This window comes from Procambarus clarkii, chromosome 6, assembly GCF_040958095.1.
Source record: "Procambarus clarkii isolate CNS0578487 chromosome 6, FALCON_Pclarkii_2.0, whole genome shotgun sequence".
In the NCBI taxonomy this organism is placed as follows: domain Eukaryota; kingdom Metazoa; phylum Arthropoda; class Malacostraca; order Decapoda; family Cambaridae; genus Procambarus; species Procambarus clarkii.
In genome coordinates this window covers 54,381,813-54,409,036 of record NC_091155.1, presented here as the reverse complement: position 1 = coordinate 54,409,036, position 27,224 = coordinate 54,381,813, and the positions used below count along the sequence as shown (strand labels likewise).

The following is a 27,224-nucleotide window of genomic DNA, read 5'->3' as shown; positions in this document are numbered from 1 at the left end:
TCATGTCCCTGCAGTAGACAACCATCCTCGGTCATGACCCTGTTGTAGACAACCCTCCTCGGTCATGACCCTGCAGTAGACAACCATCCTCGGTCATGACCCTGCAATAGACAACCATCCTCGGTCATGACCAACATGTCCCTGCAGTAGACAACCATCCTCGGTCATGACCAACATGACCCTGCAGTAGACAACCATCCTCGGTCATGACCAACATGACCCTGCAGTAGACAACCATCCTCGGTCATGACCAACATGTCCCTGCAGTAGACAACCATCCTCGGTCATGACCCTGCTGTAGACAACCCTCCTCGGTCATGACCCTGCAGTAGACAACCATCCTCGGTCATGACTAACATGTCCCTGCAGTAGACAACCATCCTCGGTCATGACCAACATGACCCTGCAGTAGACAATCATCCTCGGTCATGACCAACATGTCCCTGCAGTAGACAACCATCCTCGGTCATGACCAACATGTCCCTGCAGTAGACAACCATCCTCGGTCATGACCAACATGACCCTGCAGTAGACAATCATCCTCGGTCATGACCAACATGTCCCTGCAGTAGACAACCATCCTCGGTCATGACCAACATGTCCCTGCAGTAGACATCTTAATATTTCTTTTTATTATTGACACGTCTTTGTGAGATTGACAACCATCACTTCACAACCAAAAATCCCTCCCGGTAATGCCTAGTATTAAAGCATTAAAATGATTAAAGTGACCAGCATTAAAGCATTAAAATGAAATGATCAGCCATGTTCCCCCCTTTTTTATCTTTAGTTTTATTTGTTCTCAACACATTTTATTCTTTATACTCAATTAGTATTAAGCTTAAGGCCGGCTACACACGTGCAGTTTTAACTGACAGTTATGACTGTTCAGTTATAACTGTCACAGTTCAAACTGACGTCAGTTAAAAATGAAAGTACACACACACACACACAGTTCAATCCCTCAGTTTTACTATGGATTCCGAGGAGTACGATCTTGCCGCTCTTGGTGTATTCTTTGTAATGCTACAAGCAAATAGAAAAAAAGAAAACTAAGAAGCGTAAGCAGTGGTGCAAAAAGTGATTACTAATACTAAAGGAATTAAGTGAAGAACCAATTGATTTTATCAATTATTTGCGCATGACTGAAACTGTACCAAAAGCTGCTTTCGCTGGTTTCTCCATTCATTAAAAAGAAAGATACAATAATGAGAAGAGCAATATCGCCACATGAAAGATTAACTGCCTCAAGCTTCTTTTTCTCCTTGCGATAAGCGCTTCTCAAACTATTAATTTTCATCAGGACTGACTTCTTAGTGGCACCAGGCTCAAGTTCCTCCAACTTCTTTACTAATTTGCTCTAGGCAACATCTTTCTTTGTGCGGTCATGATACTCTTCACTTTTAACTTGCCACAGGCAAGGTTCAGATCGATAGAGTTCAATGAATTCAACAATCACTTGGTTTTGTTTACGTGCCATCTCAAACTGCACTCACCGCTACCACCTGTAGAAATGAGAAGTTGAGAACTGTACAGTTACGAATCCCCACACACGCTGAGTTCAGTTACTCCTTTCAGTTAAAAATATGGAACATTGCATTTGTCGCAGTTTAACTGTACAGTTCTATTGAACTGACGAAATGAGCAACTGAGATACCCACACACGTGCAGTTTTAACTGACAGTTTTAACTGAACAGTTATAACTGTCAGTTAAAACTGAACGTGTGTGGCCGGCCTTGGTCATTAATGTTTTTCATGCCCTAAACGCTTTGCGTAATAGTGGCTTTAGGCATTGTATGTACTAGTTCTATCTATAAATCTATCAATCTTTGTAAAATCTCTTGTATATATGTACCTTACCTAAATAAACATTTATTTACTTATTATATTTATTTTAATTGCCCTTCAGGTACCATCCATAAATTTATGCACATCAATTCCTCATCACTGCGTTTTGAAGGGAAACCAGAGTGCTACCGGTACTCCCACCACACCAGTAAGTGCACCTAGCAAGTGCAAAAATGTCGTATCTGTGCCCAGGAGTATCACTACACAGCCTGCACATCTTCCCATCGACGCTGCCTACTCTGCAATGGGCCGCACACTGCAGTTTCACCTGACTGTTTCCACCAGCAGGAGGAAATAAAAAGAATGATCTAAAGCACCACCTCAACTCAGCTAGCCAAACCGCCTACGTCTGCTTCCCTGGCCTTGCCCGAGAACACTGGGAAAGCTGCTGCACTTACCACCAACAACACCCTCCTACCGACACTTCTACACCTCGCTGACAAATTGGCAGGCAACGATGTCATCCTATACGTCCACACTATCAACAGTCTGCTCACTGCAAATGGACTTCCGACGGTAACGGTACCAGGTGACCTTCTCCCAGGTCCTCCACCGGGGGCCGGCCTGGCGTCCAACCCCGTGTTACGACCCTGGGTTCCACAATTGGAAACCAGAGGTCAAATTGAGCTAAATAAACCACTTTATATTATTTGGGATGCATGTCGAGGTGTCTTTGTTCGTATCTTCCTTGCCAGACGTAAGACGAATCTTGTTTCTCACAGAGCATTTAAAGACTGAGCTTATGATTAATTATTAATTAATAAAATAGGCAGCAACTATGTTTACAAATGAGTAGAAAGTATTAGTAAAGTAGATCTGAGTAAACTTGGATATAGGGCTGCTGTACGATTAGCTGAGTTGTCTGCCGGCAGCGAGTGAGCTGGAGAGAGCTCAGGCTGGTGCCTGATTCTTCCTTCTCTGGGCTGGCGTTGTGATGAAAACAACCTTCTACCCTTCCTCCTGCTTCTCTCCCTTACCTATTTCTGTACTCACCTAGTTGTACTCACCTAGTTGTGTTTGCGGGGGTTGAGCTCTGGCTCTTTGGTCCCGCCTCTCAACCGTCAATCAACAGGTGTACAGATTCCTGAGCCTATCGGGCTCTGTCATATCTACACTTGAAACTGTGTATGGAGTGAGCCTCCACCACATCACCCCCTAATGCATTCCATTTGTCAACCACTCTGACACTAAAAAAGTTCTTTCTAATATCTCTGTGGCTCATTTGGGCACTCAGTTTCCACCTGTGTCCCCTTGTGCGTGTTCCCCTTGTGTTAAATAGACTGTCTTTATCTACCCTATCAATCCCCTTCAGAATCTTGAATGTGGTGATCATGTCCCCCCTAACTCTTCTGTCTTCCAGCGAAGTGAGGTTTAATTCCCGTAGTCTCTCCTCGTAGCTCATACCTCTCAGCTCGGGTACTAGTCTGGTGGCAAACCTTTGAACCTTTTCCAGTTTAGTCTTATCCTTGACTAGATATGGACTCCATGCTGGGGCTGCATACTCCAGGATTGGCCTGACATATGTGGTATACAAAGTTCTGAATGATTCTTTACACAAGTTTCTGAATGCCGTTCGTATTTTGGCCAGCCTGGCATATGCCGCTGATGTTATCCGCTTGATATGTGCTGCAAGAGACAGGTCTGGCGTGATATCAACCCCCAAGTCTTTTTCCTTCTCTGACTCCTGAAGAATTTCCTCTCCCAGATGATACCTTGTATCTGGCCTCCTGCTCCCTACACCTATCTTCATTACATTACATTTGGTTGGGTTAAACTCTAACAACCATTTGTTCGACCATTCCTTCAGCTTGTCTAGGTCTTCTTGAAGCCTCAAACAGTCCTCTTCTGTTTTAATCCTTCTCATAATTTTAGCATCGTCCGCAAACATTGAGAGAAATGAATCGATACCCTCCGGGAGATCATTTACATATATCAGAAACAAGATAGGACCGAGTACAGAGCCCTGTGGGACTCCACTGGTGACTTCACGCCAATCGGAGGTCTCACCCCTCACCGTAACTCTCTGCTTCCTATTGCTTAGATACTCCCTTATCCACTGGAGCACCTTACCAGCTACACCTGCCTGTCTCTCCAGCTTATGTACCAGCCTCTTATGCGGTACTGTGTCAAAGGCTTTCCGACAATCCAAGAAAATGCAGTCCGCCCAGCCCTCTCTTTCTTGCTTAATCTGTGTCACCTGATCGTAGAATTCTATCAAGCCTGTAAGGCAAGATTTACCCTCCCTGAATCCATGTTGGCGATTTGTCACGAAGTCCCTTCTCTCCAGATGTGTTACCAGGTTTTTTCTCACGATCTTCTCCATCACCTTGCATGGTATACAAGTCAAGGACACTGGCCTGTAGTTCAGTGCCTCTTGTCTGTCGCCCTTTTTGTATATTGGGACCACATTCGCCGTCTTCCATATTTCTGGTAGGTCTCCCGTCTAGTTTACCAAGATAAGTACTGAGTTGTGTTAACATTTTCTGGCATAAGCATGTTCTCATGTGTAGAGTATTACTGTGTAGTAATTAGGTGATCACTAGTGTTTATATTGCTAAGTTACTCTAAGGGGGTCCCAGTGGAACCACGTGGGCTCCAGTAGTACCAATAAGCTACCTAGAGTCCTTGCTAGGGTCCCTTGCCTAGTAGACTTTACCCTAGCTTGTGCTCATTGTAAAACCTTGTATCCTGCTTATGTGGACCAAGGCTTTTAACGTAAGATAGTGTGGTAAAGTAATTATTGTTATTGGTATGAATGTATATGGGGGGGGGTTGTTAAGGGGTTAATAAATAAGTAAGTTAGTTCAAAGGAGTATCCATTCTTCCTGTGTAGGAGATCTATGATCTACCTCTAGGCTGACAATCTCAGTAAGCCACTATAAGTATTACTCATATATTTTCATTGGGGGCCGGGCCTTTAAGATCTCCAATGCTTGATACATCTGAATGCTAACTGCTGGCCCTACACCAAATTAATACTAGATCCCCCATAGCAGACACATATCAATCTTTAACACCCCGCAACAGGACCCACAACCAGTCCGGTAACAGGGACGCCACCCACACTGGCTACCACTGCCAATGAAGACTCCACATCCAAAGACGACTACGGACCACCCGAAACTCCCACAACCAACACCAAGAGGCTCTCCAGAGCTCTCCAGAGCTCTCCAGAGCCGCCATCAACGTCGACGAGAACGGCCTTGCAACCGACGACGAAAACAAAAATACTTGCTATGTGCTGTTCATTCCGCCTTGCAAGTTCAATGGCAACGCCCACACCAGACGAAAATTGGCCCACAGATGTAACAAAATAATCGGTCAAAACAAATACCCGCACCCCAAGTATGTCCACGCCCACACCATGAACGCTTACACTGATCTCACAATACTGAAAAAAGAATAATACCACGACCCAGAATTTCACCGCAAATTCCCAGACGGACAAATGCAATTCCTCGAGAAGAACGACGATCCTGATGGTACCAAACTACCGAGGTTATTCTGTTCAGATATAAAGCGTCGCTGTGCACATTAAACTGCAACCTGGCAACTAAGCTTCCAGGGAGCCATAATTTGTGAGCGACCATGCCGATCCCATCCATCCACAGATCCCAAGTACCAGCTATTGGTACTGGTAATGGCTTCAAAGAGCCTTCACTTTCGGGCTATTCATGCCCGTGCCCCCTCTTGGGTGGCTTAATCTTTATCAATCAATCACCTCATGGTGTGGTGGTCTAGCTTGGCAGTACCAAGTGTGTAGGTTCACACCCTCCTCATGGTGTGGTGGTCTAGCTTGGCAGTACCAAGTGTGCAGGTTCACATCCTCCTCATGATGTGGTGGTCTAGCTTGGCAGTACCAAGTGTGCAGGTTCACATCCTCCTCATGGTGTGGTGGTCTAGCTTGGCAGTACCAAGTGTGCAGGTTCACACCCTCCTCATGGTGTGGTGGTCTAGCTTGGCAGTACCAAGTGTGCAGGTTCACACCCTTCTCATTCCTTTTTAGAATCTTACATTATTATATTATTATTATAATTATTTAAAAGTGTAATTTTGACAATAAAGTAAATTTTAAGTTCGATCATTTTTATTTTGTTTTTGCTAAAACTCTAATGACTAATTGTCCAAGAACTTAAATTTATTGAGGTCCAGTATAGTGCAGCAAGCTAAAGTAATTATGAGGAGTTGAGGTCCAGTGTAGTGCAGCAAGCTAAGGTAATTATGAGAAGTTGAGGTCCAGTGTAGTGTAGCAAGTTAAGATAATTATGAGTTGAGGTCGAGTGTAGTACAGCAAGCTAAGGTAATTATGAGGAGTTGAGGTCCAGTGTAGTGCAGCAAGTTCAGGTAATTATGAGGAGATGAGGTCCAGTGTAGTGTAGCAAGCTAAAGTAATTATGAGAAGTTGAGGTCCAGTGTAGTGCAGCAAGCTAAGGTAATTATGAGGAGTTGAGGTCCAGCGTAGTGCAGCAAGCTAAGGTAATTATGAGGAGTTGAGGTCCAGTGTAGTGTAGCAAGCTAAGGTAATTATGAGGAGTTGAGGTCCAGTGTAGTGCAGCAAGCTAAGGTAATTATGAGGAGTTGAGGTCCAGTGTAGTGCAGCAAGCTAAGGTAATTATGAGGAGTTGAGGTCCAGTGTAGTGCAGCAAGCTAAGGTAATTATGAAGAGTTGAGGTCCAGTGTAGTGTACCAAGCTAAGGTAATTATGAGGAGTTGAGGTCCAGTGTAGTGCTGCAAGCTAAGGTAATTATGTGGAGTTGAGGTCCAGTGTAGTGCAGCAAGCTAAGGTAATTATGAGGAGATAAGGTCCAGTGTAGTGTAGCAAGCTAAGGTAATTATGAGAAGTTGAGGTCCAGTGTAGTGTAGCAAGTTAAGATAATTATGAGTTGAGGTCGAGTGTAGTACAGCAAGCTAAGGTAATTATGAGGAGTTGAGGTCCAGTGTAGTGTAGGAAGCTAAGGTAATTATGAGGAGTTGAGGTCCAGTGTAGTGTAGGAAGCTAAGGTAATTATGAGAAGTTGAGGTCCAGTGTAGTGCAGCAAGCAGCAGCAGAGGGTGTAATAGTAGAAACAACTGTAGCTGGATGAGCATGAGAAGTAGCAGTAGAAATAGCAAGGGGAACAGCAGTAGCCTGATCAGCATGAGAAGTAGCAGTAGAAATAGTACGAGGAACAGCAGTAGCTGGATCAGCATGAGAAGTAGCAGTAGAAATAGCAGGAGGAACAGCAGTAGCTGGATCAGCATGAAAAGTAGCAGTAGAAATAGCAGGAGGAACAGCAGTAGCTGGATCAGCATGATAAGTAACAGTAGAAATAGCAGGAGAAACAGCAGTAGCTGGATCAGCATGAGAAGTAGCAGTAGAAATAACAGGAGGAACAGCAGTAGCTGGATCAGCATGATAAGTAACAGTAGAAATAGCAGGAGAAACAGCAGTAGCTGGATCAGCATGAGAAGTAGCAGTAGAAATAGCAGGAGGAACAGCAGTAGCTGGATCAGCATGAGAAGTAGCGCTAGAAATAGCAGGAGGAACAGCAGTAGCTGGATCAGCATGAGAAGTAGCAGTAGAAATAGCAGGAGGAACAGCAGTAGCTGGATCAGCATGAGAAGTAGCGCTAGAAATAGCAGGAGGAACAGCAGTAGCTGGATCAGCATGAGAAGTAGCGCTAGAAATAGCAGAAGGAACAGCAGTAGCTGGATCAGCATGAGAAGTAGCAGTAGAAATAGCAGGAGGAACAGAAGCCGGGGAAATTTTGTTTTCAAGGACGCCGTGAGTAGGAAGAAGGGGGTGTAACATCATTTTCAGGACATCAATAAATTAAAAACTTTAAATATTTAAATTTGTATTAAAAAGAATGTGTTTACAAGAACATATGAGTAATATACAGTTGTGGGGACAGGAGTTACACAAACTCATGAAGCCATTATTACGTAAAGTGTTTCCCGCAAAACTTGCAATAATTTAGAAAAAAATTTAATTAAAGGTGTGACGGGGTAAGCACTTAATACTAAAGGAGAAGTAAGCTAACAAAAATGAATAATTTTACACAAACACAAATGAATACAATAAAAAGGTGATACTTAATAATGACTGGTATAGACTATTACATTAATGAGTCAGTAGTTCTAGCAACAGTACAGTACTTTATTTACATTAATAACACAATGGAAATACTAAGGTGTAATTTAGAAAAGAAACTGGACTTTTTCTCTTAACATTTTCTTGGAACTTAACAGAAATATAGTATAAGTTATGGTTAATGAGGGCAACAGTAAAAATAAACAAGGATCATAAGGGAAAGGAGATTTCCTTTATTCAAGGAAACAAGAATAAACAAAAGACATGAATAAACACTTTATCAAAGAAATGCAAGAGTTAGATGACACATGATGAAGAAAGGACATAAATTGTAATAAATAAAAATATATTACAGTAACTATTAGAGTAACTATATTAGAGTATATTATGATTAGAGTAACATAAATCTATTATTAGGAAAAATGTGAGTGAAATTAGTTACATGGTATTGATTATATGATATTAATTATATAATATTAAGTAAATATTTCTTAGTCTACATTATCTTTCATATACATACACAAATTTTTTCTCATCTACATTAATGACATTCCCAATGCCTCTCAACATCTCAAACCAATTTTATTTGCTAATGACACACTCTACATTTTCTCCAGTCCTAACCCTCTTATTTTGAATGATTCAGTGAATATTGAACTAAATAAAGTTCATCTTCGGCTAACTGCTAACAAACTCATCTTTAATGTTGACAAAACCTTCTATATTTTGTTTGGTAATAAATCCTCAGATCAAATTAATCTAAGAATTAACAATATCAAAATTAGTAACACAGTAGATGGTAATTAAATTCGATCCTTGGTGTTCTCATTGATAACAAGCTGAATTTTCAGGGACACATTTAAAATATAGCTAAAAATGTTTCTAAAACAGTTGGCATTCTCTCTAAAATCAGATACTATGTACCTCACCTTGCCCTGGTGATGCTTTATTACTCTCTCATCCTTATCTCAATTATGGTATCTGTGCTTGGGGGTTCTACTACCCAAAATCATCTACGTCTCCTAATTACTCAACACAAATCTATTGGAATAATAACAAACCCTGGCCCCCAGACTGCACTCGACCCGCTTACTTAAATCTTTAAATATGTAACTGAAAACTCACACCCCAAAAGTGACTCGAACCCATACTCCCAGGAGCAACGCAACTGGTATGTACAAGACGCCTTAATCCACTTGACCATCACGACCGGACATAATAAGGTGATAGCCGAGGCTATTTAAACCACCCCACCGCCGGTACTCGGATAGTAATCTTGGGCATAGCATTTTACCAAATCACCTCATTCTTTGGGGCACACGTGAGGAACACAAATGCGAACAAGCCTGAATGGTCCCCAGGACAATATGCAACTGAAAACTCACACCCCAGAAGTGACTCGAACCCATACTCCCAGGAGCAACGCAACTGGTATGTACAAGACGCCTTAATCCACTTGACCATCACGACCGGACATAATGAGGTGATAGCCGAGGCTATTTGAACCACTCCACCACCGGCACTCGGATAGTAATCTTGGGCATAGCATTTTACCAAATCACCTCATTCTTTGGGGCACACGTGAGGAACACAAATGCGAACAAGCCTGAATGGTCCCCAGGACAATATGCAACTGAAAACTCACACCCCAGAAGTGACTCGAACCCATACTCCCAGGAGCAACGCAACTGGTATGTACAAGACGCCTTAATCCACTTGACCATCACGACCTTTAAATATGTAAGATATTAAGTCACTGCACATCTTCTCAAGTGTACTGTATATATTTAAAACCCTGAACTGTAATGCCAATCCTGACCTTAAACGCTTCCCAGAAGGTTGTAACAGAACCCATGGACACCACATCAGAAACAAATCTTGTTTCTTGTGTGGTTTCAAGATCCAAGGGGGTCTGGTAGCCGAGTGGACAGCACGCAGGACTCGTAATTCTGTGACCCGGGTTCAATTCCTAGACCAGGCAGAAACAAATAGGGAAAGTTTCTTTCACCCTGATGCCCCTGTTACCTAGCAGTAAATTAGGTGCCTTGGAGTTAGACAACTGTTACAGAGTTGCTTCCTGGGTGTGTTTGTGTGTGTGGGGGAAAAAATAATTTAGTAGTTAGTTACAGTTGATTGATTGACAGTTGAGACGCGAGCCGAAAGAGCAGAGCTCAACCCCCGCAAGAACAACTAGGTGAATAAGCACCTATTTGATACTCCAAGAATGCGACTGAACCAAACTAGAAATTATAATAATAATAATAATAATAATTTTTATTTAGGTAAAGGTACATACATAAAGAGATTTTACAAAGTTTGTTGGCTTTATAGATAGAGCTAGTACATACAATGCCTAAAGCCACTATTATGCAAAGCGTTTCGGACAGGAAAAAACACTAATGACTAAAGCTTAAAACTAATGGGTAAAAAGAATAAAATGTGTTGAGTACAAATAAAAATAGAGGTAAAAGAGGGGGGAACATTGTTGAAAAATCAGCACAAATACAATTACAAATTATTACAGAAAATTACATTCAAACAGCGTTGATTTGAAAAACAAAAAACAAAACAAAAAACATACATGGGTTGACAACAGAGGGGTAAGGTAGGTTACAGGGAATTTATTAGGTATAGCTTCGTTTTTAACTTAAACTGGTTGAGAGAGGTACAGTCTTTAACATGGTTGGGAAGGTCATTCCACATTCTGGGCCCCTTGATTTGTAGAGCATTTCTGGTTTGATTAAGTCGTACTCTAGGAATATCAAAACTGTATTTATTTCTGGTGTGGTGCTCATGGGTTCTGTTACAACCTTCTATGAAGCTTTTGAGATCAGGATTGGCATTATAGTTTAGCGTTTTATATATGTATAATACACATGAGAGAATGTGCAGTGACTTAATGTCTAACATATTCAGAGATTTGAGTAGGGGTACCGAGTGATGTCTGGGGCCAGAGTTGGATATTGTCCTAATAGCAGCTTTGTGTTGAGTAATTAGAGGACGTAAGTGATTTTGGGTAGTAGAGCCCCAAGCACAAATACCATAGTTGAGATATGGATAGATAAGGGAGTAATAGAGAGTCACCAGGGCAGGGCGTGGTACATAATATCTGATCTTAGAAAGAATGCCCACAGTCTGCAAATGAAGTCTAACTCTGCAAATCAAGAGATCCAGAATGTGGAATGATCTTCCCACTCATTTCAAAGGCTGTACCTCTCTCAACCAGCTTAAGAGAGGTACAGTGCTACCTAATAAACCAAGTGCTACCTAATAAACTCCATGTAACCTACCATACCCCTAAATGTCAACCTATGTTTTGCTTTTTATTAACAATATTGATTATTGACCAACTAGTTTAACTGCTGATATCTGCCATATATAAACTTGAAGAAAATTGTAGTCTTCTGTTTATTTAATTAAAATTACTTCTGCTGTTCTGTGTCAATTTCTGCTGTTCCATCCATCATACAATTTTTGTCATTCTTGTTTTCATTTTTCAATTCACGCTTTTGATCTCAATTAGTTTTAAGGTTTTAGTCTAAGTGTTTTTCCTTCATCTTGCCTGAAACGCTGTGCGTATTAGTGGCTTTAGGCATAGTATGTACTACCTGTAGATAAACTAGAAATCCACCATTCTGTTTGTAACTCATCTTGTATGTTTGCCCAAAACGCTGTGTGTATTAGTGGCTTTAGGTACTGTATGTACTAGCTCTATCTATAAATCCAACATTATGCTTGTAACTCATCATCTATGTATGTACTTTTTCTGTAATAAAAATTTGATTTTGAATTTTGAATTTTGTATGTACGTTTACCTAAATAAAACTTATTTATGTATTTAATTTGTTATTACAGTCTCTCTTTTAAACTGGTTGGGAGGCATACAAATTTTAATTAAATTACAGTAATTTAATTAATTTAGCATTCCCAATAATTAGGAAATCAGCGATAGTGAATTTCATAAATGCACCTCACAATATAAACTGGGAATCTGAACTCAACAATACACAGGATATAAATTCATAATGGATATAAACTGCCAAAAGATTAAACAACTCCTGGCTCACATGTGACATACTTAAAGCAATTAACAAGAAACACGAATATGAAACAAAACATAGAACTGCCCTAATTACAAAAGAAGTTAAGAGATACTCATCAATGTTCACCAATATAATATGAAGAGCCAAAGCTTCCTTTTATAAGAATAGATTTAAAGAAGCAAAAAGAAATATGAAAATGAAAAAATCCACAAGGGCCGTGACGAGGATCGAACCTACTTCTGAGAGCATCCCAGACACTGCCTTAATCGACTGAGCTACGACATGGATAACGGCCTCATCACGGCCCTTGTGGATTTGTTCATTTGATGCATCATGCTATTGTGATTTCTGTGTGTAGTGAAATATGAAAAGTACATGGAAAATCATGTCTAACCTCCTAGAGTCTAAACAATATAATCACATAACTAGCAGATAAAACTCTCCAATGATGGTTACACACCTGCAACAGATATTGCAACTGAATGCAATAGCTTCTTTTCATCAATTGGTACAAACCTTGCCAGAAAAATCCCAGAGACCCAGACACATGTTATTACAAATCTCACAGGCAGCTGTCCTAACTCTCTACTCCTTTTGCCAGTCAGCCCTAAAGACATTATATTCATAATTCAATCACTTAACACCAAAGCTGGGAACATTTTTGAAATACAATCTATAATATATATAAAAGTGCTGCCCCTGCTCTTGCACTACCCATGGCTCTGTTATTCATCAAATTTCTAGAGCGTCATACTTTTCCTGATATCCTTAAGAAAGCAAGAGTGATGCCAGTTCATAAAGGAGACAAGACAGCTGACAAAAAGTATTACCGACCAATATCAAATCTACCAATACTTTCAAAAAATATATGAAAAAATTATTTACAAACAGCTCTATTTGTATTTTGTAAAACTCAACATACTACTGATTAAATCCACAACGACCGTGATGAGGGTTCGAACCTACGTCCAGGATGATCCCAGATGCGCCTTAATCGACTGCGCCACGACATGGTAATAGGAACTGCAACCGGGTTTGCTACTGCTCACACAGTCTCTCTGAGACACAAACTGGAGTTTTACACAATTCCCCCATGCACTTGGGCTCTTTCAACAAGCTGTTCTACCTCTTAAGAGGTAGACTATATTGCTCTGGACTATATACATTCCTATCTCAGTGACAGACATGTACATGTGGTCATCAATAGCATAACCGTCCTTACTCTACTCACTTGAACAAAAGGGTGCACCGGCCGCATCATCTTGGGACCTCTCCTGTTTCTTATATATGTACATCAATGATGTGCCAAATGTTTCTAGCATTCTTAAATCTATACTATTTGCAGACGATACTACCATTGTCTATTCTTACCCTACCCCCACACACTAAGTAATATTGTCAACAGTGAATTAAAAAAGTCCTCTCATGGATGTCAACCAATAAACTTACATTAAACATAGAAAAGACCTTCCAGAGGTTATTTGGTAGACAGTAAGTAATTATCAAAAGAAGGCACTAAACCTTATTTTGTAGTAAATTATCAAATCAGATTCAACTTCAGATAGATAATGTTAACATTACCCATAAAAATGATGGGAAGTTCTTTGGCCTATATACATAGTCATGGGACTGAACTTTATAGCACCCTCATACAACACATAGCTAAAAGAGTCTCAAAAATGGTCGGTATACTTTCTAATATCAGAAATTATGTTCCTCAAGCCCTTCATCACTCGGCAAAAATCTGCTATCAGAACTGTAACGAACCCTAGTGTTCAGACAACACACAGCCCCTCTATTTAAGTCCCTTAACATGCTAAACATACACTCAGTCCACACATTCTCATGTGCTATCTACATGTATAAAACCTGGTTTATAAAAACCCTGGTTTCCTGGAAACTAGGTGTAAAACCTGGTTTCCTAAACGCTAATCTTGATCTGAAACTTTTCCTTGATAGATGTAATAGAACCCAAAGCCACACCAGAAATAAACATCTCTTTGATATCCCCAGTCAGACTAAACTTGTGCAAACAAGTTTAGTCTGTAGTGTCTTTTTTGGTCCAGGACGAACCGGGATGTTGTCGTCTCATCTTCAGGTGTGTGGTTTTGTCATCATAGTTTTAAGATTAATTGATTGTTGAACTTCTTTCCAAATAAAAATGCATAATGCCTTGTCGATGTTAAGGGTAAGTTTGTTAACAGTCAATTTAATGGACTTCATTTAGTTCAGTATTCACCGTGTCATTTAGAATAAGTGGGTTAGCATGTGAGAAAACATGATGTTTATTCTTCATGGTATATAGAGAAAATATGAAGGTATTTGGAAGATATATATGAGAAAAACGAGAGGACCAAGTATGCTACCCTTGCAGAATGCCAATGTTAATTGAGAAAGTGGGAGAAGTAGCAGCGTTCACTGAAATATACTGCTGACAGAAATAAGATTGCAAGTACTAAAGGGAGTGACCTCTAACTCCATAGTTGGAGTTTCAGAAGAAGGTTATTGTGGTTAACAGTGTCAAAACCCTTGCGTAATTCAACAAACAAACCTATGGGGAGCTCATTTTTGTTAAGTACTGCATGAAATAATTTAAGCATATTTATAAGAGCAGTGTTGGTGCTTTTATGGGTCTGAAGCCACACTGTATTATCACACGAGGATAATCTCAATAAATTCCTCTCCCAATGTGATCTATCTGAACAAACTGACCCTATTAGTACCTCAACTTAATTATCCCATTGTTACCAATAATGTAAGTTATTAATAGGAGTTAGCTAAGTTCTATAACATATTGTTACTGTAAGTGGACAGTGACCTTGTATGTTAAGATAATTGTCATGTTAATAATATTATTAATAATAATAATAATAATTTATTCACAAACAAGTACAATGGGGGTTGGTGAGATTACATAAGATTGGTATTTTTACATTCTTGTAAGGTCACTAACACGCACAGTGTTTCCTGCAAGTTCTATAACATATAGTTACTGTGAGTGAAGTTACTTTGTATGTTGAGATAATTGTCCAGTAAGTTCTATAACACTTCTAGTTACTGAGAGTGGACAGTGACCTTTTATGTTGAAACAATCGTCCAGTTCTTTATATTATAATCAAAACGTAATTGGTAAGAACCAAGTATTACACCATATTCTATCTATAAATAATATGGGCCAATTATTCCTAAGCAAATAACTACACACCATTCACATCCATCAACACAACACGAACCTAAACTACCAATCAAAACAATAAACTATATTGTTTTGGTTTGCCTAGATGACAAATTACACACCGTGGTTTGGCCACAGGGTGGCAAAAACCGTAACTCTTTGACCTTTAATATGCGGCTAGTAAAAAATTCTTGAGAATGTGAATATTCTAGAAGTTTCTACCCGAATCCAGGGCAAGAAATGCATGACTATATCAAAAGTTCCGATACTTGTGGAACAAAGTTTGCATTCACAGTTAAAGGAGGTAAACCTTTGTGTCTTGTTTGCCAAGTGCCATTCAGTCATTACAAAGCCAGGAACTTGAAACGCCAGTATGAACCTAATCACAAAAACTTTTCATATGATTATCCACCTAAATCAAACTTAAGGAAAAATAAGTTAAATGAGTGAAAATCATCAATAAATTGCCAGCAGACACTGTTGACATTATTCAGTAAGGAAGCTGTGGCTCTCAAGTAAGTAAGTAATTATCAAAAGAAGGCACCAAACCGGAAAGGCTATGTAGCACCATCAAATGTGCGGAATAATCAGAGGGCGCTAAATATCACCAAGGATGCCAATACGAGAACAAAAACGCATAAGGCGAAGGATATCAAAAGTATCTGAGTCACCAAGAATTCGATCGAGGGACAGGTGACCGCGAGGGGCGGTCGGAAAACAAGACACGTGCTTGTCCCGGAAGTCAGGACATTCAAAAAGGACATGTACGACCGTAAGAGGGACAATGCAGTTAGGAAAATAAGGAGCAGGGCGGCGCTCCATCAAGTGACCATGGGTTAAGCGAGTATGGCCAATACGCAACCTCGCCAGAGCAGTTTCCCATTGCCGGTTACGGTGATAGGAGGACGGCCACGAGGAAACACAACATTTAAGAGTACGGAGTTTGTTATCAGTAACAGACGACCAAGAAGCTTGCCAACGGGTAAGGATGGAGGAATGGATAACCGGGTAAAAGTCGGAATGTGGAATACCTTTACGAGATGGGACAAGAGCGAACAGCTTCCTTGGCGGCAGCATCTGCATGCTCATTTAAAGACACACCAATATGACTGGGAACCCAGCAAAACTCAACCGACTTAAACTTACTGTGAACAAGAAACAGCCAATGCTGGATCTCGACAACTACTGGATGAACCGGATTAAAGGACCCCGAGAGCCATGAGGGCACTATGAGAGTCAACAACAACCACAAAGGAAGACTGACAACGAGAAAGCCGGAGACGAAGAGCATAGAGAATAGCATAAAGCTCCGCTGTAAAGATGCTAGTCTCCGGAGGTAAGCGACACATATAAGTGCGATCAGGAAAAACAACAGAGTAGCCAACACCGTCCGCAGACTTAGACCCATCAGTGAAGACAGAAACGGAGCGGGAGTAAGAAAAGTGCTCAAGGAAAAGGCGTTTTAGAACCATAGGAGGGGTAAAAGCTTTAGTGACGCGGTCAAGGACGTACAAAACTGCGTTAGGAGGACTCTCCACGGGGGCAAAGAAGGAACAACACGAGGAGAAACATTAGAAACACGAACGGAAAGAGAATCCTGTAAGCGAGATAACCGGACAGAAAGAGGGAGGTGGTGAAGAGGAACAGGAACCGCAGGAGGGGTAAAAGTTAAAGCACGACAGAGGCGAGAGGAAGGATGTTGCAAGGACCGCGCAAGATAGCGAAGACAGAAGCGATCACGGTGGTCCTGGAGAGACAGGACGCCAGTGTCAACATACACGCTAAGGACGGGAGTCGAACGAAAGGCACCAGAACTGAGGCGCAGCCCAGTATGGTACAAAGCATCAAGACGGTGAAGAGCAGAAGGAGAAGCAGAAGAGTAAGCAGGGCAACCATAATCGAGCTTAGACAGGACAAGAGAGGAATGCAAAGCAAGGAGAGTGCGCCTATCCGCTCCCCAAGTAGTATGGGACAATACTCGAAGGAGGGTAAGGGCCTTAACGCACTCAACACGGAGGTAAGAGATATGGGGAGACCAAGACAAACGAGTGTCAAGGAATAACCCCAAAAGCTTCACAGAATCTTTGTACTCAAGGGGATGACCATAAAGCAACAAAGAGGGACGAAGAACGACCCGTTTCCGAGTAAAAGACATGGCACAAGTCTTAGAAGTAGAGAACTTGAAGCCATGACCGGTGGCCCACGACGACATGGCACCAATCGCAAGTTGAAGCCGGCGTTGAAGGAGAGGCAAATCATCACCCTGACAGCAAAGGGTAAGATCATCGACATAGAGAGCGGAGAAGACACCCAAAGGAAGAGAGGAAAGAAGACCATTGAGGGCAACCAGAAAAAGAGTAGTGCTCAGAACACTACCCTGAGGCACACCTTCGTATTGCTGAAAAGAGGCAGAGAGAGCGGTACCAAGGCGCACCCGAAAGGAACGACGAGAGAGGAAGCTGCGGAGAAAGAGAGGGAGATGACCACGAAGGCCAAAAGAATGAAGCTGGGAGAGAATATGATATCGCCAAGTGGTGTCGTAAGCCTTTTCCAGGTCAAAAAGGACGGCAACAACGGAGGTCCTCACAGCAAAAGCAGTACGAATATAGACCTCCAAGTTCACCAGGACATCTGTCGTGCTGCGGCACTTGCGGAAACCAAATTGAGAAGGGGAGAGGAGGTGATGGTGTTCCAGGAACCACATCAGACGAACGTTAACCATACGTTCAAAGAGTTTGCAGACACAACTTGTGAGGGCAATAGGGCGAAAGTCCTTAGGGGAAGTTCCCAGAGACCCTGGTTTGCGAACAGGGAGGACAACGGCATCCACCAGTCCTCAGGGACTGACGACGACTCCCAGATCCGATTATACAGACTCAGTAAATACTGAGACGTGCACCGAGGGAGATGGCGAAGCATCTCATAATGAATACCATCGGAGCCCGCCGCCGTAGAACCGCAGAGGGCCAGGGCAGAACGAAGTTCAGAGAGAGAGAAGGGATTGTTATAGGAAAGTCGAAGAAGAGTGCAGAAATCTAAAGGACGAGACTCAAGGACAGGTTTACGAAGGAGGAAAGATTGGGGAAGATGAAGACCAGAGCTAACAGAAGAAAAGTGAGAACCCAGTTCGGTAGCAACCTGCAACGGGTCCGCCACAAGAGTACCACGTAAGTGAAGGACCGGGGAAACATCGGGAACGAACTTACCCGCTATCTTGCAGATACACTTCCAGATCTGTGGCAGGGGGGTTTCGGACATAATTGTGGAGACATAAGAAGCCCAACATTCACGTTTAGCTGTACGGATGGCCCTATGGGCCACCACACTCGCTTTCCGAAAGAAAAGAAAAGAATCGACCGTCTGCCGACGTCGGTGCCTCTTCCAGGCTGCACGCTTACAGCGGACAGCCCGAGCACAGTCCGCATTCCACCAGGGAACGCACTTCCGTTGACCCCGAGAGGAAGAGCGGGGAATAGAGCGGAGGGCAGCGTCGAAGACAGTGTCATGAAAAAGGAGGAGAGCGCGAGGGAGAGGCAGAACGGGAGAGGTCAGAGAAAGCAGCACTGAGGGTAAATAGGTTCCAGTCCGCTTTAGCAAACTGCTACCTAGGAAAAGAGAGGGAAGGGCGAAAAGAGAAAAAGGAAACAAGGATAGGGAAATGATCACTGCCATGGAGGTCATCAAGAACCTGCCACATGAAATCTAAGTAAAGAGAAGAAGAGCAGAGAGAAAGATCAAGACAGGAAAGGGTGCGAGTCCGAGAGTCCAAATGAGTGGGCTCACCAGAATTCAGAAGAGACAGGGAAGAAGAGAGGAGAAACGGCTCAAGAAGGCGACCCCGGGTATTCGTCAGAACGTCACCCCAAAGAGAATGACGACAATTGAAGTCACCCAGCAGGAGCACAGGCTCCGGCAAGGAGTCCAAGAGGTGTTTCAAATCAGGAAGAGAAAGCAGGACACTCGGGGGAAGATAAATGGAACAAACTGTGTACCATTCCCCACAAAGATACGAGCAGCAGAACAATGGAGAGGCGAAGGAAAAAGTAAAGGAACAAAGGGAACATCAGCGTGAATCAAGAGAGCAGAAGAATTAGGAGCCCCAGCAACGGCTGGGGGGGGGGGGAGAGAAAGGAATAGCCACGAAAACGACCAGGACGAGCACCAAGCATCGGCTCCTGGAGACAGACACAAAGGGGCGAAAACCGCGAAATCAGAAGTTGGAGTTTGAGGAAATTGGCATAATAACCTCGAACGTTCCATTGAAGAATAGACATCGACGAGAACGGAAAGGACAACAACAAGAAGAGAACAAGGAAGAAACAAAGGCGAAAGAGCAACACAGCACGTTAAAGAATATCAGGGTCGGGATCAGGAGCAGCAAAGTCAGGGTTAGGCGGCATGGGTAAACTGAGCAAAGACGGAGAGAAGGAAGCGGGAGAACAGACCAGAGGTGGGCGGGTGGGGTCCGGAGGAGGAGGAGGAAGAGGAGGAGACAACGGAGAGGAGCAGTCAAGGACAGCAGCAGGAAGAGGGGGGAGTAGAAAGAGGGGAGCGCACCTCAGCAAGAGCAGCAACCGAAAGGGAAGCAGGGGCCAAAGAAACCTCCATAGCAGGAACAGGGGGCGCAATCACTGAAATGGGAGGGGAAGGAGCAACAGAGCCAGAAAAAGGGGCTGAGGAAGAAAGCGAAGCCTTCTTACCCACCGGGGAGGAGGAAGGAGAGGGGCCAGGCTTACCCTTCTGACTTAAAGAGACCGGTGTCCCAGCAACTACGTACCGGGCAACGGATTCCAGTGTCTCAACAGGAGAAGCAGAACGAGAGCACACAGGACGGCCGTTAGGAGAGCGATGGACATCCGCCTGTACCGACAGGCAGCGGGGAGAGCCAATAGATGGAGGAAGAGGATGGGAAGGAGGATCGGAGGGAGACGAGGAAGAAGACACAGGAGACATGACAGACCGGGTAGAAAGAAGGGGAACCCCAGACAAGAGGACCAGGAGGGGGACCCTTCGGGACAGAACTCAAAGGAACAGAGGAGGGGGCAGTGGGAGTATCAGGATCCAAGGCCCGGAAACGGTTGTGAGTCTGAGAAAAGAGGGAAGGACGAGGAGAGGAAGAGCGCAACACGCGAGCATAAGAGATGTTAGCATAAGGCGGGAGCAGGCGAACCTGGCGCCTCGCCTCAGGAAAAGATAAACGCTCCCGGTGCTTTAAGTTGAGGATGGCTGCCTCAAGCTTGTAATGGATACAGGCACGGGAGAAGGTAGGATGGGCCTCACCGCAGTTGAGGCAGCGAGCTTGGGGAGAAGTGCACTCCGACTTAGAGTGACCTTCACCCCCACACAAAGGACAGAGAGAGACAGTCCCAGAGCAGCGGAGGGCACCATGCCCAAACCTCCAGCACTTGTTACAAAGTCGAGGAGAAGGAATAAATTCCTGGACAGTGCACCTAGCACCAGCAAGAATGACAGAGGATGGAAGGGTCCTACCATCAAAGGTGATCTTCACAACACGAAGGGGTTGACGGCGACGACCACGAGGGGGACAAGTAAATGAGTCAACGTGGAGGACAGAATGGCCTTGGGCATCAAGGATATGCCGAATATCATTGTGGCAATCCTGCAGATTCCGAACACCGGTTGCAACATGGGGCGGGAGGAGAATAGTGCCAACACTGGCATTCATCCGGACGTTCTTGGAGACCCGAACAGGGATCTCGCCAAAGCAAGATAAGGCAGCCAAGCGGGAAGGTGCATCCTGAGAAGGAGCAGCAACGACACATGTACCGAGACGAGTGAGGTTGAAGGTAACAGACGCATCCACGGAATCAACAAGATGCCGATGGAGGAAGAAATCGTCAGGAAGCGCAGAATCAAGAGGGAGGAGATCAAAGTATTTGGCCCATGAAGCGAGACCAAACAAGGCCTGATACGCGTCAGTACAGGAAGGAATCGAGCGAGTGCGGCCGGGGCGCGAACAGCGTTGAGAACCCCCAGAGAGAGAAGGGTCAAAAGGCGCAGTAGTCACAATGAGAGACTTCGCCGCACCAGGGGACGAAGTGGTCACCACCGGGGGCTGGAGGCTCGACCCAACCACAGAGGAGGGAGGGGAGCTGGGGGAAGAAGGCAGGATGGTCGAGCAAAGGAGGAGCAAGGTCGGGGCCCAACGCAGAGGAGGCTACAGAGCCCGGTCTTCCAAGACAGGATGACTCGGGGGCTTGGTCGCCCAACCCAAGAGCCTGAGAGGGTACAATAGAAACATTCAAAGACATAGGTACGAAGAGTGATAAATTCATCCACGAATGTGCCCCCATACCCACCATGGAGCCACAATTAGAGGCAGGACACCCAACAGGAAGCTATCGCCGATCATGCCGGGGCCCCCTAGGGGTGCGTCGTGAGTATACGCCCCACAAACGCCACCTTAAGAACCGTCAGTCCGTCGAGATCAGGTTCAGCGACGAAAGGGGGATTGACAATAAAAGGTTCCCCTCGCTCGAGACGTTGGGTACTACAGTTCTACGGGTGCAAGAGTATGCCTCCTTAAGCACCTGGGCGTCAAAACAGAAGAAGTCCAAAGAAATAATCCAAAACAAGGAAAAGGTCGGCAGGAAACGACAAGCAGATGGGAGAAGAGGGGGGAGAAAAGAAGTCCAAAGAAATACAGTAATCCAAAACAAGCAAAAGGTCAGCAGGAAACGACAAGCAGATAGGAGAAGAGGGGGGAGAAAAACGAAACATAATGAAAAGGAAAAGCGATCCGGCACAATTAGAGAAGACAGCAGCAGGAGTGCAAGGCCATAAAAGGACAGAGGACTGTCCCACGGAGCATCACACTCCGGCAGCCGTCCACGAAGCCCCCTCACGACGCCAACGGGCCGGATGGGGAGGGGGTGTGGCTCTCAAATGGTTCTCCTGCAGCTCTCAAACATCTGAGGTTTATCATTTGCAGCTCTTACAGTAAGCAAGTTTGGCCACCCCTGCCATAAAGGCTACTCCTATACCTGGTAAAACAGGCCTATAATAATCATACATACCAATTATGCAATGATTAAATTTAGGCTCATATCTACAAATTAAAAATCATTACACTAATTTATAGTTAGAAATACTTATTAATCAAAGATATTGAGAATAATGGAAATATAGACAACTGATGTAAATACTAGCAGTAATTAGGCCTAGGCTAACTATATTCAATGACATACTCCAAAAAATATTATAAATTATAGTCATTGTAATATACTATAAATGAAAAATGCCACTTTATAAAATGGGTTAATACAAGTGGCAGAGTCAGGCTAATATTATTGTCAGATAAGATTATAAAATTGCCAGTATTCTAATATAATTGTGTCAGGATAATATTACTGTCATTCAGGATAATATATTTACCAACACGCTAATGTAACTGCCAGTGTCAGGCTAATATAATTGCCAGTCAGACTCATTTAATTGAGTCAGGATAATATAATTGCCAGTCAATTTAATGCAATTATCAGTCAAGATATATGTAATACAATTGCAAATCAGTATAATATTATTGAAGGTTAAGATAATATAATTGTCAGTCAGGCTATTATAATTGTCGTATTCAGGCTAAAATAATTGCCGTAGTCATGCTCACATAATTCAGTCAGGATAGTATAATTGATAGACAAGCTAATGTAATTATCAGTCTGGATACATATAATATACCTAGTAATTGCAAGTCTGATTAATACAGTTGCCAGGCAAGATAATATAATTGCCAGAGTCAGGATAATATAATTGCCAGTCAGGATAATATAACTGCTAAACATAAATACCTCTGTCTGGCAAAAATTGTTTAACAGCTGAGTAATATATATTACTATACATCGTTGGGCTAGAGTAATATATATTTCCAACTCAGAAAATTATAAATGCCAGTCAGGCTAATATATGACTACTGAACTAAGGTTAGTCTTTTATCAGAACCTATCTTAATGCACACAATAATGCAAGGGTTAGATCACTATAACTACTGTAGATAAGCCAGACTAGTAAAAAATCTGATGCAAATATAAATGAAGAGGTTTAGCTGAAATAAATTCCAGTCTAATATATATTTGTTAATGATTTATATATCTCAGTCATTAAGCAAAATAACAAAAATTATTTTAATATTTCATAAAAATAGTACAATAGTATATATATAAACCCACAGTTAAAAGTTAACAATCAACTAGAGTGCTTTTGGCTTGCTTTCAAACCTTCAACTGCGCTGGCAGTGATGGAACTGCCAATGCCAGCACTATGGCTGTGGAACATTGCCACGTTTCTTCTGTGGCAGAGAAGAAAATGGAACATAAGCTATGAGGTACACAGATATCTAAAGAAGACAATTGGTACCAGTTGTACATACACGATCATGACAACAGAAAGGAAAATAGGGCAGGGGTTGGAGAAAGGAAGGACACTATCAGGGGAAAGCGCCAAGCCATTAGCCTATGTAGCACTGGAAAGGGATCAGGATAAGGATTTGGGATGGAAAAGGAATGATGCCCCGACCGTCAGGGGGGGCTGGAGAGTAAGAAATAAGTTGACATGAAGTAGCAACACCATGTTTTTGAATACAGTATATGGAATTCGGTAAGCTAAAACAGTATAAAAATATATAATAAAATAATGGTTGAAGCTATGGAGAATGCAAGATAAAGATAAAGTTTACTTTATCTTTAAAACATCCTGATAAAGTTTACAATTTCCAACAATTTTAAAATTGTTAAAATGGTATTATAAGTTAATGAACTAAAATGTGCTTTATTATACATTATACTTAAAACATTTTCTGATTTATCTCTCACACTCAAAATGTTTAACCTATCACCCACATGCACCGTCTTGTGAGTTTTCACACTACAAAGATGACCGAAACTCTTCCAAAACTCTGGACACTCGTGAAGGTTTACCATTCAAATGTACTAACATGTGTGCTTTTATACCGTTACGTGACTTAAATAATCTGCCACATTTATCACACTGAAAAGGCCTTTCTTCTGTATGTACTAACATGTGACGTATTATAGAGCCACGATCTCTAAACCTTTTGCCACACTCATCACACTCAAAAGGTCTTTCATCAATGTGCATCATCAAGTGAGTCTTCATACTTCCGAGCTGTCTGAACCTCTTCCCACACTCTGGACACTTATGAGGTTTTTCACCTGAATGCACTAACATGTGAGTCTTCATACTTCCACGATGACTGAACCTCTTCCCACACTCTGGACACGTATGAGGTTTATCACCCGAATGCACTAACATGTGAGTCTTCATACTTCCAAGATGACTGAACCTCTTCCCACACTCTGGACACTTATGAGGTTTATCACCCGAATGCACTAACATGTGAGTCTTCATACTTCCAAGATGACTGAACCTCTTCCCACACTCTGGACATTTATGAGGTTTTTCACCCGAATGCACTAACATGTGAGTCTTCATACTTCCAAGATGACTGAACCTCTTCCCACACTCTGGACACTTATGAGGTTTTTCACCCGAATGCACTAACATGTGAGACTTTACACTTCCAAGACGAGTGAATACCTTCCCACACTCTGGACACTTATGAGGTTTTTCACCTGAATGCACTAACATGTGTTTCTTCATATTTCCAAGCTGACTGAACCTCATCCCACACTCTGGACAATTATGAGGTTTTTCACCTGAATGAACTAACATGTGAGTCTTCATATGTCCAAATTGAGTGAATACCTTCCCACACTCTGGACACTTATGAGGTTTTTCACCCGAATGCACTAACATGTGAGACTTTACACTTCCAAGACGAGTGAATACCTTCCCACACTCTGGACACTTATGAGGTTTTTCACCAGAATGCACTAACATGTGAGACTTTACACTTCCAAGACGAGTGAATACCTTCCCACACTCTGGACACTTATGAGGTTTTTCACCTGAATGCACTAACATGTGTTTCTTCATATTTCCAAGCTGACTGAACCTCATCCCACACTCTGGACAATTATGAGGTTTTTCACCTGAATGAACTAACATGTGAGTCTTCATATGTCCAAATTGAGTGAATACCTTCCCACACTCTGGACACTTATGAGGTTTTTCACCCGAATGCACTAACATGTGAGACTTTACACTTCCAAGACGAGTGAATACCTTCCCACACTCTGGACACTTATGAGGTTTTTCACCTGAATGCACTAACATGTGTTTCTTCATATTTCCAAGCTGACTGAACCTCATCCCACACTCTGGACAATTATGAGGTTTTTCACCTGAATGAACTAACATGTGAGTCTTCATATGTCCAAATTGAGTGAATACCTTCCCACACTCTGGACATTTATGAGGTTTTTCACCCGAATGCACTAACATGTGAGACTTTACACTTCCAAGACGAGTGAATACCTTCCCACACTCTGGACACTTATGAGGTTTTTCACCAGAATGCACTAACATGTGAGACTTTACACTTCCAAGACGAGTGAATACCTTCCCACACTCTGAGCACTGGTGAGTCTTCATCTTCTTTATGATAGGTGCAGTTTGTGGGAAGGTTTTCTCCATGGATGACTGCATGAGTGGTGATGCTGGGTGTCGCCTCACGGTGGGACGTCAATGTTGAGGCTTAGGCAAGGCTTGAGTGTTGTTTCTTAGGCTGTTGTAGAGTTAGACTTGATGTGAGCACTCGAAGGTCAGTGGTGGACTTCTTTATGATAGGTGGGAAGTTTGTGGGAAGGTTTTCTCCTCCGGATGACTGCAAGAGTGGTTCTTCTTTATGATAGGTGCAGTTTGTGGGAAGGTTGTTGCGTTGATTTAGGGGCGACGACGATCGTACGTGGGAAGGTTTTATGCTCATGTCTGGACACTCACCGTCCCGTGTTGTGATAATGGCCACGACGCTCACCTAGGCATTCCAGTGTTCTTTCTGGTGCCACACTTTATTTTTCCTACTTCTTACTTTTGTTTGTAACTGGTTTTCTATATTTAACTCTTAGGTTTTTCTCATTTTTTCGAATTAAAGAATATGCTTGCAATTCATTTATTAAAATACAATCGTACACGTTTATATTCTTTCTGAAGGAAACATTGCTCCCATGGTGAATGCACTACTTTGCATTCTTTTTATTTTTTTTGTCAAATATATCATCAATCAGTATATATGAAAGGTAATAAACAAGTAGTAATAAACAGAATACAAGCAGATCCACAAAAAATAGGCAAGAAAATAAGCAAATACATTCATAAGCAAATTTGTAATAGGGAAGGAGCACCACCGCTGGCTGGAAGGATACAAGACGCTTTGTACACTGACATCGCACACTAATATCTATACCACTTCGGACGTTTCTTATATGTGTACGTGTTCAATGTTTAAACGACAATATAATGCTATTAACAATTAAAATCTTCTACTTAACAGGCATATAGTTATTAAATGAAGTTTAGTGACGTGATGGACATAATCCGGAGGTGGTAAGGACGCCGCCCGCCAGCGTAAACACAACACAGCAGTCTCCGTGGTGTAGTGGTAAGACACTCGCCTGGCGTTCCGCGAGCGCTATGTCATGGGTTCGTATCCTGGCCGGGGAGGATTTACTGGGCGCAATTCCTTAACTGTAGCCTCTGTTTAACGCAACAGTAAAATGTGTACTTGGATGAAAAAACGATTCTTCGCGGCAGGGGATCGTATTCCAGGGACCATAGGATTAAGAACTTGCCCGAAACGCTACGCGTACTAGTGGCTGTACAAGAATGTAACAACTCTTGTATATATCTCATATCTCAACACACCACGAATGACCACAAACACGATACAACGCACAAAACACAACACTTTTGTTAGTTACAATACAATACAATACAATTTTATTTAGGTAAGGTACATACAATAAATATTTACAAGGATTGTTTGACTTATAGGTAGAGCTAGTACATACAATGCCTAAAGCCACTATTACGCAAAGCGTTTCGGGTGTAGCGAGTAGATTATCCCAATAATATACTCGCTCCAAATATAGTCTTAATATTCCTGTCAACCTTTGGAGATGAATGAGGTGAGGCGTTGCCCGGGCAGCA

General features: G+C 42.5%; 1 protein-coding gene across 1 annotated transcript; it reads right to left on the bottom strand.

Moving 5' to 3' along the window:
* Positions 1-14,824: 14,824 nt before the first annotated feature.
* On the bottom strand, positions 14,825-26,659 carry LOC138354698 (zinc finger protein 160-like). The gene has a single exon (XM_069309095.1). The coding sequence runs from the start codon at positions 25,722-25,724 to the stop codon at positions 24,021-24,023; it is 1,704 nt and encodes a 567-aa protein (XP_069165196.1). The 5' UTR covers positions 25,725-26,659; the 3' UTR covers positions 14,825-24,020.
* Between the last annotated feature and the right edge of the window lie 565 nt (positions 26,660-27,224).

What these genes read in the sequence shown, in the direction of transcription:
- LOC138354698 (XM_069309095.1), bottom strand. Translation starts at nt 25,724, where the DNA reads ATGCAGTCATCCATGGAGAAAACCTTCCCACAAACTGCACCTATCATA.